General features: G+C 41.1%; 1 protein-coding gene across 1 annotated transcript in view; it reads right to left on the reverse strand.

Moving 5' to 3' along the window:
* LOC149289372 (pyroglutamylated RF-amide peptide receptor-like) overlaps nt 1-17,582 on the reverse strand; it is a 63,118-nt gene extending 45,536 nt beyond the window's left edge. The window contains exon 1 of the mRNA XM_089490783.1: nt 17,243-17,582. Coding sequence (XP_089346909.1) covers nt 17,243-17,582 — 340 coding nt within the window. The remainder of the gene's footprint in view (nt 1-17,242) is intronic.
* Nucleotides 17,583-18,356: the final 774 nt, after the last annotated feature.

The raw sequence follows: 18,356 nt of genomic DNA on the forward strand, positions 1-18,356 counted from the left end.
CTGTGATAATGTGACCAGCATTAGATACCATTATTTTGGTCATATCATCTAATTTACAAAAAAATAATTAAATGTGGTGAAAATTTAAAAACTTTTACTTTTATTTTACTCATCTACAAAAGCTAATGAAAAAAGCTGGTAAATAGATTCTAGTATTTGTCCTAAGTTTAGAAATCCCAATGCTTTTTATTTTATGCTTATTTTGCATGTTATAGGGCAATAAGTACAAGTAGCATATTGCTATTTCTAAACCATTTTTTCATATCTGGTCATTCTGCCCCCATGTTCTTTTTGGGCCATCTTTGAAGCCAGTCCATGCAATTTAGCCCATCACACCATATATTTTTGAAAACTAGACCCACAGGGTATTTCAAATGCTAATATTTTAAATCTTTCCATGCCATGATTTTTGTGAATATACAGCACTAATTTAAGACTATATATATTTTTGAACTTTTGTTTTTTACATTTTGTTGGAACTGGATGGTTACTCTGATTGTAACATCACTGGAGAATTATTTTTACATTATTAAGCAGGACTCCATTGACTTGCATGGTTGAATGTAATATCTGTATTCAATCTACAGGGGGAGCTCAGAGTTCTCAGAAGTGTCTGGACAGACTCTGGCCATGAGTCTTTTATATCACTGAGAAGGAATTTTGGCCCACTCGTCTTGGCAGAATTGTTTTAATTCAACCACATTATAGGGTTTTCGAACTGCCTTTTTAAGGTTATGCCATAGCATCTCTATAGGATTTACATCAGTACTTTGACTCAGCAACTTCAAAACCTTCATTTTTTTATTTTGAGCAATTCAGAGGTGGACTTGCTTGTGTGCTCCTGATCATGGTCCTGCTGTATAACCCAACTGCGCTAGGTGTTTTACGTCAGGAACTGATGGCTGAATTTCTTCTTTAGGATTTTCTGGTAGAAAGCAGAATTCATGGCTCCATCAGTTTTGTCAAGTTGCCTAGCTCCTGAAGCAGCAAAAGCAGCCCCAAACCATCATAATACCACCACATGTTTAACTGTTGGTATGATGTTGTCACGTTCTACCCAGGCTGCGGAGCTGCATACCTCTGTCTTGCTACACTTTCTCTGTTTTGCTACAATCCATTCCTGGATTTCCTTATGCTCTGTTCTGATCTTCCATTCCTTGCTTCTAGTTCTGCTCTTTATGTTTGTCTCAGTCTGCAGTCTAAAGGTATGTCTCATTGCTATGTTTAGATTTCATGTTTGGTTTGTTTAGTACCTCAGTAAGCAGGGTTTAGTGTTAGGGCCCATCGTATATTGGAGTACTTTGGTGTAGTGGTGGGCTAAGCATACTATGGCCATAAGATGTGACGGAATCTCCAATAGTTATCATATAGTCCTAGGCTAGTTCCTGTATTTATGTGTGTCAGTCTGTGATGTAACCTGTGGGGTGTCCTGTCCTGTCTTATATCCCCGGTAGAGGGGTGTCCTGTCCTGTTCATGTCGGATCTTGAGTATTCTTTGTCTTTTTCCCTGTTGTGCCCTGTATTATGTATATCTTGTCTGGTTATGTTTCTTGCCTGGTCTCCCTGTCCCTTGCTCGCTATGTTTCAGCTGTTACTCTGCTTAGCTTCCACACTCCCAGCCTGCAGCATCCCGCACATGAGTCTAGTGCTATGTCTCATTCCTGCTCCAGGGTGCCTGCAGGATATATCTTAGCTTTGTTCTGGACTACATCCGCTGCTATATCAGAGCGCTGGTATGTGGCTGCACAACCCTAGATGCTCGATACCCAGGTGAGTAAAGTCGCCCTACACCAGGCCCTGTCCTGTGACTCTGCTATTGCATACTGAACTCCTGAACTCCATCTTTGGGTGCCCTGGGTCATTACAGTCGTCTGTATGGACCCAGTTCCTGACAGATGTTCTTATTGTGAAATGATGTGTAAGCTTTACACCTTATGTAATGTTCCACTTTTGACTTATCAGTCCACAGACTTATCTCAAAAGCCTTGGGGGTCATCAAGATGTATTTTGGAAAATCTAAGACAAGCCTTTGTGCTTATTTTGGTCTCTTTTTTTATCTTGGAATTGTGAACACGTGCCTTAACTGAGGCAAGTGAGGCCTTCAGTTCTTTACAATTTGGGTTCTTTTGTGACCTGGGTGAGTCATCAATGCGCTCCTGGATAAATTTTGTGAGGCCATCCTGTGGTGTTTAAACCAAATATAAAAATATAACACAAAGGTTCGTCTACATTTAACAGATATTTAATAAGAGACAGAAACACAGTAACATACAATAAATGAGTGACAGCCCAACATACAATGCAACACTTTCCAAGACTAACCTGCAACCTAAAGGTCCAACATAACCCAGCACACCACCGATTACCCCATCCATGCAGGATGGTGGGCAGAGAGAAACTGAACTAAGATTTTTCATTCCACAGGCATATTGAATCACTGTAGGTGTGCCCTCGTTAACATATCAAAAGACATGTAATACAGGAAGAGTTCAACTGGCTAAAACAATGACAACAATACTTATGTCACCACACATCCAATGTTCCCCACTGTTGTCTCCATTTATAAATAATGACTCACTGTGAGCATTAGAAATGCCTTTGTAACCTTGTCCAGACTGATAGATGTCAATGACTTTGTTTCTCGTCTGTTCTTGAACGTCTTTAGATTCCGGTGTCGTGTGTTGCTTTTTGAGACCTTTTAGCCGACTTCATTTTGCAATTATTATTATTATTTTTTTTTTATGTTTAGATTCAAAAGGGCTAGTACTAATCACACCTGGGTGTTTCTAGTGAAATTGAACCCAGCAATTACATTTAGTTAATCGGTTTATTTAGTAACTAAGGAAACAATTACTTTTCCACATAGGACCAAGTGGGGTTGGATAGCTTTTTTTCCTTCTATACATGAAAGCATCATTTAAAAACTGCATTTTGTGTTTACTCAGTTTATCCTTATGTAATATTACAATTAGTTTGATATCCTGTTCCCAATGCTGCAACTGGGGGAGAGGACATCACCAAAAGCGGCATCATTTTGCTCTAACCAGTACTTAGAGCAGTATGGCAGCGTGTGGGTCTCTCCCCGATCCTTCAACTGAAATGAATTTTAATAAGCTGTATGTGTTAATGTTATGTTGCATCAGTTCATAAAATCACAATGATGATCTTTGAACTATTTTTATTAACTTGTAGTTCTTCTTTCATTTTTCTTATTCAGCCAAGAAAGAATTGAATAAAATGTGTGACGATAATGACACTTGACACATCTGTAAAAGATAATTGTTCAATTCATTGGCACTTTACTTTGGACAGCTGTTATTAATTAGAAACACTCATGTTTTTCCAGCTAATCAGCCGAGTGCAAAGCCCTGGTGTTAACAGTGAGACATGGATGAGTTTAAATAAAAAAATAACTATATGACATAATTAGTTATTTAACACACTTTGTAACTATCACGCCGTTTTATTTATTGGCAAAAATATTTAAACTAATAAATTCCACTGGGTACAATTCTGTATTTGTGTATTTTCCTGTTTTCTGCAAAATTTATAAATCAAAATGTAAATACGGGAAATGAGCAGCCAGTAAGGAGGGGTTGAGAATACATGTTGGGATACAAGATGTTCACAAAGAAGAGCCTGGAAATGTTCAGATTCATTGTTGCAAATATAAAAAAACTACCATATGGTGTGTTACAAAATATCTTGTACTCAGTTTTGTTCTGTTCAGTTATGTAGGCTGTACCCAAATAAAAAGATCCCATCCAATGCCAACAACTAGCTGTATAGGATTAGTCCTTGTTTATTGTGAATGGGCCATGGGGGCCCTGCAGTCTCACATTGTACTTCCCATCCATATCTTCATTATGAAAGTGATGCATTGCTTTAAGGTAGGGACATGGGGTGAATATTTAAACACTGGGGGCTCCATGCTGGATAAATATGACCTTGACTGATGGCGCCCAGCCCCTATGTTGATATGCAGTCTGAAATGTTTTCATGATCCCTGATAGCTCCCCTAAATCTCCTAAAAAGTAGATATATGCAAACCCATTATGTTTAGTTAAGCCTTTGTGTTTTTAAGCAGTACTGCATTATCCAAGTTCTGGTAGCCCCAATGCTTTACTGAATAATTTGGCACTCATTGTGACCATGGACTGTTTTATTGTTATTATTATTATTTATTGTTTATATAGCGCCATCAAATTCCGTAGCCTTGTACAATGGGTACACAGGACATAACAAGTAGTATGTAACATAACAGTTTGACTTACAGAGACAACAGGTGAGGAGGGCCCTGCTCAAACGAGTTTACAATCTAGACTCTAGTGTTAATCTTTGGCACTGGAAACTATACATAAATATCCCATAGTACAACACACAGTATTTTTACCCTACATTCTGTGTATATGTATACAGTTTCAGAAGAGTATGGGGCAGATGGCACTGAATGGCAACAGTAGCATAGGGTCTTAATCAGGATCTGCCCGACAATGGAGCCAAGTGGGGCAACCACTCCAGGCGGCACTTTTTAAGGGGCGTCACTTTGCCGCCCCAAGCCCTTTTTTTTTTTTTAAAAAGCGAAAGAGAGAAAGGGGCGCCGAGTGGTTTTTGCTTACCAAGCTGTCAGTACCCGCTCGGCGCCCCTCTCTCTCTCCTCTGCGGCGAGTCTCCCTGTTCGGTCTTGGTGCCGGCTTGTAATGCTGAGTGCCGGAAGATTTCCGGCGCTCAGCATTACAAGCCGGCACCGAGACCGAACAGGGAGACTCGCCGCAGGACTGCTGAAAGGTAAGTACAAGGGGGGGGGGGGGGACGGAGGGAGAGGAAGGGTAGATAAGGGGGGGCGGCATTTTAAAATTCACCCCAGGCGGCATTTTGCCTTGGGCCGGCCCTGGTCTTAATGTTGCACTGGGGAGGTTGTTTACCAATTTCAGGTAGTGTATTTGATAGTTGAGTCCAGTTGCAGGGAATACACACACTTCTAAAACACAATCTTACAGACCACAAATCACACAAGCAGGCAAAGAGCCAGGTCCTGGGGCACAGACGGATAAATCAGAAGCTACCTCTCTCACATCTGATGATGTAGCTGCAACTACTACGCTCAAGTTTTCAACCTTGGCACACAAGAGTAACCCATCAGATTCACATACAGTTGCTCCTGTACTGCAGAACATAGTTGGCAGAAGCCTCATTCCACATCTTTCCTCCTACACTATTAATTCATGCAATGTTCCGACTACTCTGTTCTTACTCTTGCTAAGGAAGTCTTCACCTCCCTTATCCCCTCCCTGCACCACAACCCTAAATGCCTCTTCAGTACTTTCAATTCCCTTTATCAGCCTTTCATAACTACCCCCTTCCACCGACCTTACTGCCTCTATATCAGATGTGATATATCTGCATAGTTCATCTCCTGTCCTTGCTGTCCCTATGACTCCCTAACCTATACAGTGAACTCTTCTTCCTCTTCTACATTAAACAAATTCTCACTTGTCACTTAAGATAAGGTTCCTGCTCTGATCCCTTCTCATCTTACCAAGGCTCTCTCATGTGCTCTTGTCCCTACATTAGCTCATCCCTTCACCCTCTACCTCTCTACTGGTTCTGTCGCACCCTTCTTCAAGCATACTACCAAAACGTCTATCTTCAAAAAAAGCCCTCCCTGGACTGGACTGATCTGTCCAGCTAATGTCCCATGTCTCTACTTCCCTTCGTCTCCAAACTTCTTGAATGAATTGTTTAAACCCAACCAAGTTTCTTGGCTCTAACTCCTTACCTGACACTCTTCAATCTGGATTCCACTCTCAACATTCTATTGAGATCTTCCTTACTAAACTTACTGATGACCTCCTCACTGCTAGATCCAAGGGTCACTACTTTATGTTAATCCTACTGGATCTTTCTGCTGCTTTTGACACTGTAGACCACTTTCTTCTCCTAAAAACTCTTCATGAACTTGGTCTCCAGGTCACTACTCTCTCCTGGTTCATACCTTACCATTCTGAATGTAACTTCAGTGTCTCCCAGTAACACTTCCCCTCTCCTTTTCCTTCTGTTCCCACTTTACAGTACCTCACTTGGCAAAGTTACCTCAATTTTTGGCTTTTACATAGTTCATAAGGTTGAAAAAAGACCAAAGTCCATCAAGTTCAACCTATATACATATTGTGTCCCTACTGTGTTGATCCAGAGGAAGGCAAAAAACCCTTATGAAGCAGATGCCAATTGCCCCATACCAGGGGGAAAATTCCTTCCCGACTCCAAATATGGCAATCAGAATAAATCCCTGGATCAACGTTCTGTCCCTATTAATCTAATATCCATAACTTGTAATATTATTGCTTTCAAGAAACACGTCCAGGCTCCTTTTGAACTCTTTTATTGAGTTTACCATTACCACTTCCTCGGGCAGAGAGTTCCATAATCTCACCGCTCTTACTGTAAAGAACCCCCGTCTGTGCTGGTGTAGAAAACTTCTTTCCTCCAGCCGTAGAGGATGTCCCCTTGTTATAGATACAGTCCTGGGTATAAATAGGTCCTGGGAGTGATCTCTGTACTGCTCCTTATATATTTATACATAGTTATTAAGTCCTCCCTAAGCCATCTTTTTTCCAAACTAAATAACCCTAATTCTGATAATCTTTCTGGGTACTGTAGTCCTCCCATTCCCCTTATTACTCTGGTTGCCCGTCTTTGAACCCTCTCCAGCTCCACTATATCTTTCGTGTACACTGGTGCCCAGTACTGTACACAGTATTCCATGTGTGGTCTGACTAGTGACTTGTACAGTGGTAGAATTATTTCCTTGTTGTGGGCATCTATGCCCCTTTTGATGCACCCCATGATTTTATTTGCCTTAGCAGCAGCTGCCTGACACTGGTCGCTACAGGTACATTTACTGTTAACTAAAACTCCTAAGTCCTTTTCCATGTCAGTCGTCCCCAGTGTTTTCCCATTTAATACATATTCCCAGCCTGGATTTTTCTTCCCCATGTGCATAACCTTACATTTATCTGTGTTGAACCTCATCTGCCACATCCCAGCCCAAGTCTCCAACCTATGCAGATCCATTTGTAATCGTGCACTGTCTTCTATTGTGTTAACCACGTTACAGAGCTTAGTATCGTCTGCAAAGATTGATACTTTACTATACAATCCCTCTACAAGGTCATTAATAAATATATTAAAAAGAATAGGACCCAAAACTGACCCCTGTGGTACCCCACTAGCAACAGTCATCCACTCAGAGTATGTACCATTAATAACCACCCTCTGTTTCCTATCACTGAGCCAGTTACTTACCCACATACACACATTCTCCCCCAGCCCAAGCATTCTCATTTTATGTACCAGCCTTTTATGTGGCACCGTATCAAATGCTTTGGAAAAATCAAGATATACGACATCCAGCGATTCACCCCGATCCAGTCTTGAGCTCACCTCCTCATAAAAGCTGATCAGGTTAGTTTGACAGGACCGATCCCTTGTAAACCCATGCTGATATGGAGTCATACATTTATTTTCATTGAGATACTCCAAAATAGCATCTCTTAGGAAACCCTCAACAGAAGTTAAACTAACAGGCCTATAATTCCCCGGGTCACTTTTTGTCCCCTTTTTGAATATTGGCACAACATTTGCTATGCGCCAGTCCTGGGGAACAGACCCTGTCACTATAGAGTCCTTGAATATTAGAAATAGGGGTCTGTCTATTACATTACTTAACTCCCTTAGAACGCGGGGGTGAATGCCATCTGGACCTGGTGATTTGTCTATTTTGGTTTTTTTTAGGCGGCACTGCACTTCTTCCTGGGTTAGACAGGCGACATGTACTGGGGCATTTATCTCATCCTGCTGTATATTATCTGGCATTTCATTTTCCTCTGTGAATACAGCAGAGAAGAATATATTTAATAGATTATCTTTTTCCTAATCCCCGTCTATAACTTCTCCCTCATTACTTTTTAAGGGGCCAACGCTTTCATTTTTAACCTTTTCACTATTTATATAGTTAAAGAACATTTTGGGGTTGGTTTTACTCTCTTTGGCAATGATAGCTTTTTAGTGCTTCCTCACTGCCTTCCTGTTTTAGTAGCTTAAGTGCCTTTTTTTGCCATTTATTGCCCCCTTTACATTTTTATTTATCCACATTGGTTTTCTCTTGTTCCTGACTCTTTTATTCCCATACGGTATGTTCCTTTCACAGTGAGAATTTAAGATATTCTTAAAAATCTCCCATTGAGTGTCTGTACTCTTGTTTTTTAGGGCATTTTCCCAATTTACAGTGTTAAGGGCTTCTCTTAGTTGATCAAACTTTGCCTTCCTAAAGTTCATAGTTCTTGTGGCTCCTCTAAGAGTTCCCTTATTGAAGGACAAGTAATAATGTATCATATTGTGATCACTTTTTCCTAGATGCCCCCTGACCTGCACATTAGTTACTCTGTCAGGTCTGTTGGTTGATATACAGTCCAGTAGGGCGCCCCCTCGGGTCGGGTCCTGTACCATTTGGGACAGATAATTATCCTTACTTATAGTCAGAAACTGGTTTCCTTTATGAGATTCACAGGTCTCGGTTTCCCAGTTTATGTCGGGATAGTTAAAGTCCCCATAATAACCACCTCATTGTGATTTGCTGCCTTGTTTATTTGCTTTAATAATTGATCTTCTGCTGCTTCCATTATATTTGGTGGCTTATAGCAAACCCCGATCAGTATTTTATTATTTTTCTTTCCATATATTTCTACCCATAATGACTCCACATTATCATTTCCCTCACATATATTCTCCCGCAGTGTGGCCTTTAGGCTGGACTTTACATAAAGGCAAACTCCTCCCCCTTTTCATTTTTTTTTATCCTTCCTGAATAGACTATAACCCTGTATGTTAACCGCCCAGTCATAGCTATCATCCAACCATGTCTCTGTTATACCCACTATGTCATAATTTTCTTCAGACATTATTAACTCCAGTTCGTCAGTTTTATTGGTCAGACTTCTGGCATTAGTAAGCATACAATTTAGAGGTGTATGTTTTTTTTCCCTATGAAGCCTATCCCTATTAACTATTCTAACCCCTCCCTCCGCTCCACCCCCAGGTACATTTATAAGCCCCAGCTCTCTATCTACACTATCTTCCCCTTCTATATTGTAGTTTCCCTCCCCCCCTTTCCCTAGTTTAAACACTCCTCCACCCTTTAATACCATCTGTATGCTGATGACACCAAGATCTAACTATCCTCTTCTGAGCTCTCTCTTTGTTTTAGTTCACGTAACTGACTGTCTCTACTCTGTCTCTAACTTGATGTTTGCGTGTTCCCTAATACTTAATCTCTTCAAAACCAAACTTCTCGTCTTCCCTCCCTTCAATGCTAGCATTCCTTCAGAGGTTTCCCTCAATGACATTGGTACAATCATCCCCCTGTCCCCTCACACTGGCTGTGTCACCCTTGACTCTGACATCTCATTCATCCCCCATATCCAGTTTCTCTCAAAAAACTCCTGTCTCCATCTTAAAAGCATTGCCCTCATTCATCCCTTCTTAACATAAGATGACACTAAGGCTCTTATTCATGTGCTAATTGTCTCCCACCTTGACTATTGTAACTTTGTATTAGCTGGTCTCCATCATACCCGTCTCGCCCTCCACATGAATGCTGCTGTCAGATGTATATTCTTCCTCAACCATCGCTTTACTATCACATGTCCTCTGTCAGTCTCTACGCTGGATGCCTGTGTGCTTCTGGATTAATTTCAAATTCCTGACTCTTACTTTCAAAGCTCTTCATAGTGGTTCCCCTACCTACATCTCATCACTCATCTCTAAATATCCTCTGGAATGCCTTTCCCGGCTTATCTGCCTTCCCCTCTGCCTTTGGTCCTTCAATCCTTTAAGACCCATTTATTTAAGGATGCCTACATTACACATTGAATCCATTTCTCCTATATTCCTTTCCTATTGCCTCTCCTGCAATGCTAATACTAGGGGTTCCAGTCCATCCCTATGAGTAGCACTTTTACCTCCTTTGTATTACACCCTAACTCCCTCTAGATTGTTAGCTCATTGTTATGTTACATATTACTTGTTATGTTCTGTTTACCCATTGTACAGTGCTGTGGAAAATGATGGTGCTATATAAAACAATAAATGATACAAATAAGAATAATACAGCATCCCACAATATGCTCCATGTTTCCAATAGAGGCAGCTGGTAGGAAGTGTTAAATGAAGTTCAATTTTCTTACCCCAATAATTAAAGAATGTCTGCACTGTTTTCAGTCAGTAACATTCTCTAAACTGTAGTTATAATTGACTCAGAATGTATTTAGTATGGAAAATAGGATGGGATTCCTCTACCGAGTTTTAGTTGTTGAATCTTAATAGTTTGGGGAGTTTTTGTAACCCTATACAACTATTCTGGATAACTACTACACTGCATACAAAGTTCCATAATCAGTGAACCATTTACCTGTCTTGCATGCACTGTTAAATTTCAATGCATATACACATAATTATCACATAACATTACAAGTGTTATTGAATACTTTACATTAATGATTTTTCAGTTTTGATTGGCTGACATTAGGACTAAACACATTTTCACAAGCATAATTGCTTATTGTATATATCAATTATATGCTCGTATTTTGACTGGATGTTGTTAATTCACATGACTGGTTAAACTGATACTGTTTAAACTCGATAAATGCTTATGAGTAATTGCCCAGTAAGGTGCGAAATACATTAAGCTTGTACAGTTTCTTATAACATTTCATCGGTAACGGTAGCACCCAGTTGTTTTCCATTGAATGCTCGGTGAGTGACGCAAAGCAAACATTATCATTTCCTTGCTGGTCTTAATTGTGACTGTGTTTTAACCAATCAGTCCTCACTATAGAGACTTAATAGCTTATCATTTTTATACACATTATTATACATAATATTACACGATACTGTTAACTGTATTAGAGAGGATGCTATTTTTTAGATGAAGTCAATATCCTGGTGAGAGAACATCATATTTTCAACATTAGGATGTATAATGAGAAATAAATGTTGTACATTAAATTATCATAATTATTCTTACACAGATAATGTTTCTTGAAAAGGCCGGAAAGTCACAATATTTCAGAATACATTATAACAAATATTAAAAAGTCTTGAACTGTAGATTTTCCTTTTATGTTATAAGAGTCATCAGTCAATTGGGCAGTGCAGGAGACATGTCTCAAGTAGAAAATGTCATTTAATTGGATTTTGCAAATAATATATGGCTTCAGGCTTTTTTTCATGGAGGAATTCCAATGGGAAAACAATATTTTTCCTATTTTAACATAAAATACAGTGCTATATACAATGATGTAGGTTAGCATTGGCAAAAATCTGGTTTTGTCTAAATTTGTTTTATTAAACCTCCAACAGGTCTTGAGGCTGCCATTGTTGACAGTTGTGATTTTGGGTTACTTTCCCTGTTCAAACACCACAAACGACTCATTCTATTGTTTAAAACAGGCCGTATAAGGAGTTAGGATGTTTGTCTACTAGATTGGTTTAAGATAATAAAGATTGAATACTTACAAATGGCTAAAATGCAGTTGCATGGAATCATTAAGTTATCTGTTATTGTTTTCTGTATTGTTATTATCATTTTCCTGTTTCTGTGCCTGAATTGTCTATTACCCTTTTCTCTGTCTATCTATGCTTTATGGCCTAGGAATGCCCTTACTGGGAGTTGCAGCATTTTTCCACTGATTGTTTTATTTGTTTTTATTTGGTAAAATTTATGTCATGCCTGTCACTACTTAAGTGTGTTATATTTTACTTTCTATCTTTCTGCTCCACTAACCCCTTATCTCCTATATCTGCCCTCTTACTGCCCCCGTCCACTTTAACACTATTTAACACTCTCTATTACAGCCCTCACAACCTGCAATACCCACCTTCATGTTCCCCACAATCAACTGAAGCCCAAGCGCCCGCCCTCCCCGCCCCTCTCCCACCCGCCCCAGTGGTGTTCTAATATATAGACAGTTAAGTACCAGCTCTATTGGAACACGCCTGTAGAGGGCACCAAACTGTAGATCCCTTTACTACCCACTACTCCCCATTAAAGCATTCCAGATCCTATCCCTCCCCATCTCTCTGCCGTCAAAGCTATCCCAGTACCTCTACACTAAACCTTTTTATGTGAAACCTACCTATACTTGCTCTACTACTCCTGTCCCCCACATAGTCTTCCCTATTCCCATCACTCTTAACCAGCAAACTCAATCAACATGCGCAACCTAACCAATCTTATTCCTATCATCTCCAACCTTAAGCTACCTCCCGTCTTTAACTGTGCCCTATGGAATGCCCGCTCGGTATGCAACAAACTTGCTTGTATACATGACCTTTTTCTATCCCATGCTTTTAACCTCCTAGCTCTTACTGAAACCTGGATCCCCTCCCATGACACTACTGCTTCTGCTGCACTCTCCTTCGGAGGACTACACTTCAGCCACACTCCTAGGCCTGATGGCAGAAAGGGTGGTGGTGTAGGCATCCTTCTCTCACCTCACTGCACCTTCCAGAATATACCAAGCCCTCCCTCCCTCTCATTATGTTCCGTTGAAGCTCACACAATCCGTCTTTTCTCTCCACTCTCTCTTCAAATTGCTGTCATATATCGCCCTCCAGGTCCTACCTCGCAGTTCTTTGACCACCTTTCTGCCTGGCTCCCTTTCTTCCTCTCTCCTAATATCCCCTGTCTTATTCTGGGTGACTTTAACATTCCTTTAGATATATCTAACAACTCTGCTAGCTCCAAACTCCTCTCCCTAACATCCTCCTCTGGTCTCTCTCAATGGACTAATTCCCCTACGCACACCGAGGGACACTCACTTGACCTGGTTTTCTCCAGATCATGCTCCCTTTCAGACTTCTCCATCTACCCGTTCCCTCTGTCTGACCACCACCTTCTATCCTTTTCTCCAGTGCTAACTCCTAACAAGACATACTTACAGCGCTCAGCTCATACTTGTAGGCCATTACCAGACAATACCATTACCCAACTGTCAGCCTCACTTGAACCTCTCTTACCTTCCATGTTAACCGTTTCCTGCCCAGACACAGCAGCCTCTTTTTATAACAACACACTTGCTTCATCCCTCGACACCATAGCTCCAATTACTACAAGTTACCCCCGACAAGTTAAACGCCAACCATGGCATACCAAAACCACACGGTTTCTTCAGAAGTGCTGCCGCACGGCTGAGCGTTACTTCAGAAAATCCAAATCCAGCGAAGACTTTAATCACTATAAATTCATGCTCCACACCTACAACTCTGCCCTCTCTCTCACCAAACAGCTCTACTTCTCCACTCTCATATCCTCTCTTTCTTCCAACCCACGACGCCTTTTTTCTACTTTCAACTCCCTTCTCTGTCCCTCCACACCCACACCACAAACCTCTCTCACTGCCCAAGATCTTGCTACCCACTTCAAAGAGAAGATCGAGACTATTAGAAAAGACCTCTCTTCCTTACAACTCCCTCCTACACCACTCAACACCACTCTCTCCACTCCTACTATACTAACTGCCTTTTCCCCTACAACCGAAGAAGAGATAGCCACTCTTCTTTCTTCCTCTCACCCAACAACCTGTCCCCTCGACCCCATCCCTTCACACCTCACAAAGTCTCTATATCCATCCCTTGGTACATCACTTACCCACCTATTTAATCTTTCTCTATCATCTGGAACTGTACCATCTGCCTTCAAGCATGCGCTAATCACACCAATTCTAAAGAATCCTTCCTCAGATCCCGTCTGTTTGACTAACTACCGCCCTATCTCTCTGCTTCCTTTTACCTCTAAGCTGCTTGAACGGATTGTGTACAACCGCCTCATTAACTTCCTCTCCTCTAATTCCCTCCTTGACCCTCTACAGTCTGGTTTCAAACCCCTTCACTCTACTGAAACAGCTCTAACAAAAGTCTCCAATGACTTGCTCTCTGCCAAAGCAAAAGGTCACTTCTCTATTCTAATTCTACTGGATCTCTCTGCTGCTTTCGATACTGTTGATCACCACCTTCTTCTACACTCACTTACTTCTATAGGCATTCGAGATACAGCTCTCTCCTGGATCTCCTCATATCTGTCTAACCGTTCCTTCTCTGTCAACTTCTCTGGCAAGACATCATCACCCCTTCCACTTTCGGTTGGTGTCCCCCAAGGTTCAGTCCTTGGCCCTCTGCTGTTCTCTCTTTATACTTCCTCTCTTGGCACACTAATCAACTCATTTGGCCTCCAGTATCACCTATATGCAGATGATACCCAAATCTACCTGTCTTCTCCTGATCTCTCTCCATCTCTCCTGTCCCGTATTACCAATTGCTTGTCTGCTATTTCTTCATGGATGTCACAACACTACCTGAAACTTAATCTTTCTAAAACTGAACTCATTATCTTCCCTCCCTCCATCTCCACTCCACTACCTGAATTCTCTATCACCATTAACAACACGACTATCTCTCCTACTAACCAGGCCCGATGCCTTGGGGTCATCTTTGACTCAAAGCTCTCCTTCATCCCTCACATTCAGTCCCTCGCCAAATCCTGCCGCTTGCACCTAAAAAACATCTCTCGTATCCGCCCATTCCTCACCCAAGAATCCACAAAAACACTCGTTCATTCCCTTATCATTTCCCGTCTTGACTACTGCAACACTCTTCTGGTTGGCACTCCACTGTCTCGACTCTCTCCTTTACAGTCTATCCTAAATGCCGCTGCTAGGCTCATCTTCCTTGCACGTCGCTCCTCTTCTGCTTCCCCCCTCTGTGAAACCCTCCACTGGCTCCCAATTACCTTTAGAATAAAATTTAAGATCCTGGTACTGACATATAAGGCCATCCATAATACTGCTCCTCCGTACATTTCTGACCTCATTAGCAAATACTCTCCTACTCGATCCCTACGTTCCTCCCATGGGCTAAGGCTCTCCTCCTCACTCATCACCTCTTCCTTTTCCCGTCTACAAGATTTCACTCGAGCTGCCCCATATCTCTGGAATCTACTCCCAAGGAACCTTCAGCATTGTCCCTCCCTCCCAACTTTCAAGAAACATCTAAAAACCCACTTCTTCAGAGAAGCATACCATCTTAGCTGCTAGAACTTCCTTGTCATCGATACAACTCCCACAATACCTCTCACCCTTTCTCTATGCCTTATGTTTGTCACCCCATTTCCCTCTAGATTGTAAGCTTGCGAGCAGGGCTCTCTCCACCAAATGTATCGGTTTGTCTTAGTCTGTCAATTCTTGTCTTGTCATATCCCTTGAATTTATGTATTGTATTAAGCGCTGCGTAAACTGTTGGCGCTATATAAATAAAGGATAATAATAATAATAATAATAATTATGCAAATACTAGAACTATGTTAAAAACAAAAACAGCAAAATATTTTTTTAATGTTATTTCTAGTAATAAGAAAATGGCAGTAATTCCCCTTTAAATTCATACTTCAGACATAAAAAGTATGTTGGGATTGCCAACACATTAGAGGTAAAGGTGGAGCGTTATAGCCACAAATGTCTGTGTCAGGTCTAAGTGATGGATAATTGACTTGTGCATTTTAAATTTTTATTAAATTTGCCAACTTCTTCAATTCGAATGAATTTGTACAAAGAGAGACCTCAAAAAATCAACAAAATTCAATAGCGAATTTTGAGCTCTTTGTTTTGTTTTTGTTTGAATTTCACTGATTATATTTACTCACATTCTCACTCTCTCTTACACTCTCTCATGCTTTCACACTCTCTCACACTCTCACTACCTTTTGAGCTGACCGCTTCCATGTCCTTCTCTCCTCCACTTCTTGGCTTGCTTCTTCTTGTTCTTTTGTCTTCTTTCTTTGTCCGCTGCTTCTCGTGACTTCTATCTTTGTCCATTTCTCTATGGGACATGACCACCCAGTATACTTCCACAAAATGGCGGGCCACCAGACACACCTACTCCTTTGATTGGAGGAATGGGGGAGAGGGTGTGCCCATTTGCCATTTTGCCAAAGTTTACTGGGAGGCCATGTCCACAGAGAAGCGGACAAAGAAAGAAGACATGAGAAGCAGCGAACAAAGAAGACAGAAGAACAAGAAGATACAAGGGAATAAGCTGAGCTACGGGGCAAGGAGACAGGGACATGGACATGATCAGGGGAAAAGCTGGGGAGACAATTTCTCTCCTTGCATCATGTTGAGGTCCACTAATGCTCTACTACTCACCCCAGTTTGAAGATAACTGCTTAAAACTGTTTACCATATTTCCCATATGAAATGGCTGTCTAGCCTTAATGTTATGCAAACTCTTATAGGCAAGGTACATTTACATTTTTCTTAAATCTAAAACATTTATTTCTCAGTGGATTAAAATACTTTGCAGTGACGTCACAAAGAAAACTACTCTAGCTTTTGGCAATAAGGTCCATCTCACTTCAGTCTCATCAAACACACATATAGCATTACAAGCCCATTATCACCAACTTGTATGATGATGATGATGCTTGTTTATTGAGGAAGGGGATGACAAGCATTAATTAAAATTAGTGTAAGGGTCATTAAATGGTGAATTATGGTTAGAAGTAAAGGTATTTCTTTCTGACTTGATGCTTTCTCATTAAGAAATGTAAAAACTGACATTTCCTTAACCAGTATGTCAAAGATGAAATTGATCTTTGGTCTTAAGAATTGATTGGTTCCACACCAAATACTTTGCACAATTAAGTGTAATTTATCGAGAACCTTGAACTGTAATATATATTGGATGATGACCTAAATGCTGCATGGTGAAATGTTCTAAGACCTTAAAATCAAGTTACTCTTTACTTAATTATTAAAATCTATCGGGTTAATAACACAATTCTTACATATATACCTCCAACACAAAGTTAGACCAAAATGTAACCATTATCCTGTAGGTGTCATTTTAGTGCATTGCAGAATGTGACAGGCAGGGCAATCTAAATTCTGGGAAAAATAACTAATGTGACTCATTAGCCAGTCTAGGTCATTTAAAGGTTTATACTTAATTCATTAGTTATGGTAAATCGATGGGAATAAAAACACTGCTGCTAAGCTCAATGTAACATAACACAGGCTGAACTACACCAACTACTACATATCCAAATGTATATATACTTGCAAAGACAAAAGAGATACAAAAGTGGCATTTTAGTGACACTTTCTTTACATTGGTGCCACACACTCACCTCCCAGCCAGTTGGATGAGATGTTCTGCAGCATGGTGAAGGGGATACAGAAGAAGGCTATGAGGAGATCACTAAGAGCCAAGGAGCAGATAAAGATATTAGTGACTGTTCGCATCGCTTTACTCCGGGTCACTACATAAAGGACCAAGGAGTTCCCGAAGAGAGCCAACACAAAGATCAGCACGCATATTGTCACAAAGGCGATTTTAGTGCGGACGGGAAGCTCGGGGATGTAAACCAGAGGCTGCAGCTGGTAAAGCTCAATAAACTGCTCCCTCGTCACGTTATTCTCCCGCAGAAGTCTGGCAAACTGCTCAGGGGTGATGTTAAGAGACTGCATTGGGCGCTGCGCTCGAAATCACTGGCGAAGCACAAGCAGATCCGCTCTGTGAAGGGTAGTATTAGGGGTGGGGGTCGCTCTTCAGCCAGGGATACACTGGCCAGACAGTAATTGGCAACTTGCATCAAATGATACGTTCATGGCGATCAAACGTGGAAAACGACATCCAAGTTTCTCTGAGTGCCGTGTGGATGTTGTCTATCCAACGTCTCAGCTGAAATTAACCGGTAAACACGGAAAAAACGATAAACTCCAACCATCCAAAGTGTCTTATTTGCTTATTTACTTTAAATGCCCAGTAAACCCAAAGTAGAGACAAAACTGCAATACAGTTAGTTATAGACGTGCCGGGAGAGAACATATAACTTTAAATGGATGGGGAAGGAAAAAGTTATATATAGAAATCATCTCTGGCAGTAAAGTATTGCATATTAGCTCCGAGTCCAAGGTACCGGCTGCTTGTTACAGAGATGCTTTTAACGGGAGCCTGGTCAGCTACTGGTGCTGATGAGAGAGCTGGCTTGTGTCCGCTTACCCCGCCATCCAATCAGATTGCAGGAGGCAGCTGAATCCTCTTCATCCCGGAGGACACATGCGCTTGGCAGGCTTTGTGCATGGAGGGCGAGAGCAGCATCTTCGCTTTGGCAACCTTTGGCATGCTGCGGTAGATTCCAGCTCCCATCATCCCCTTTGCTGTTTTTACATATGTCCAATGTATACAATTTGTCTTCTCAGGGCTGGTGGATCCCAGCTGTAAGATTACCCACCCCTTGA

This window comes from Sceloporus occidentalis, unplaced genomic scaffold (genome assembly GCF_023333645.1).
Source record: "Sceloporus occidentalis isolate IW3139 unplaced genomic scaffold, rSceOcc1.0.p SCAF_46, whole genome shotgun sequence".
Taxonomy (NCBI): domain Eukaryota; kingdom Metazoa; phylum Chordata; class Lepidosauria; order Squamata; family Phrynosomatidae; genus Sceloporus; species Sceloporus occidentalis.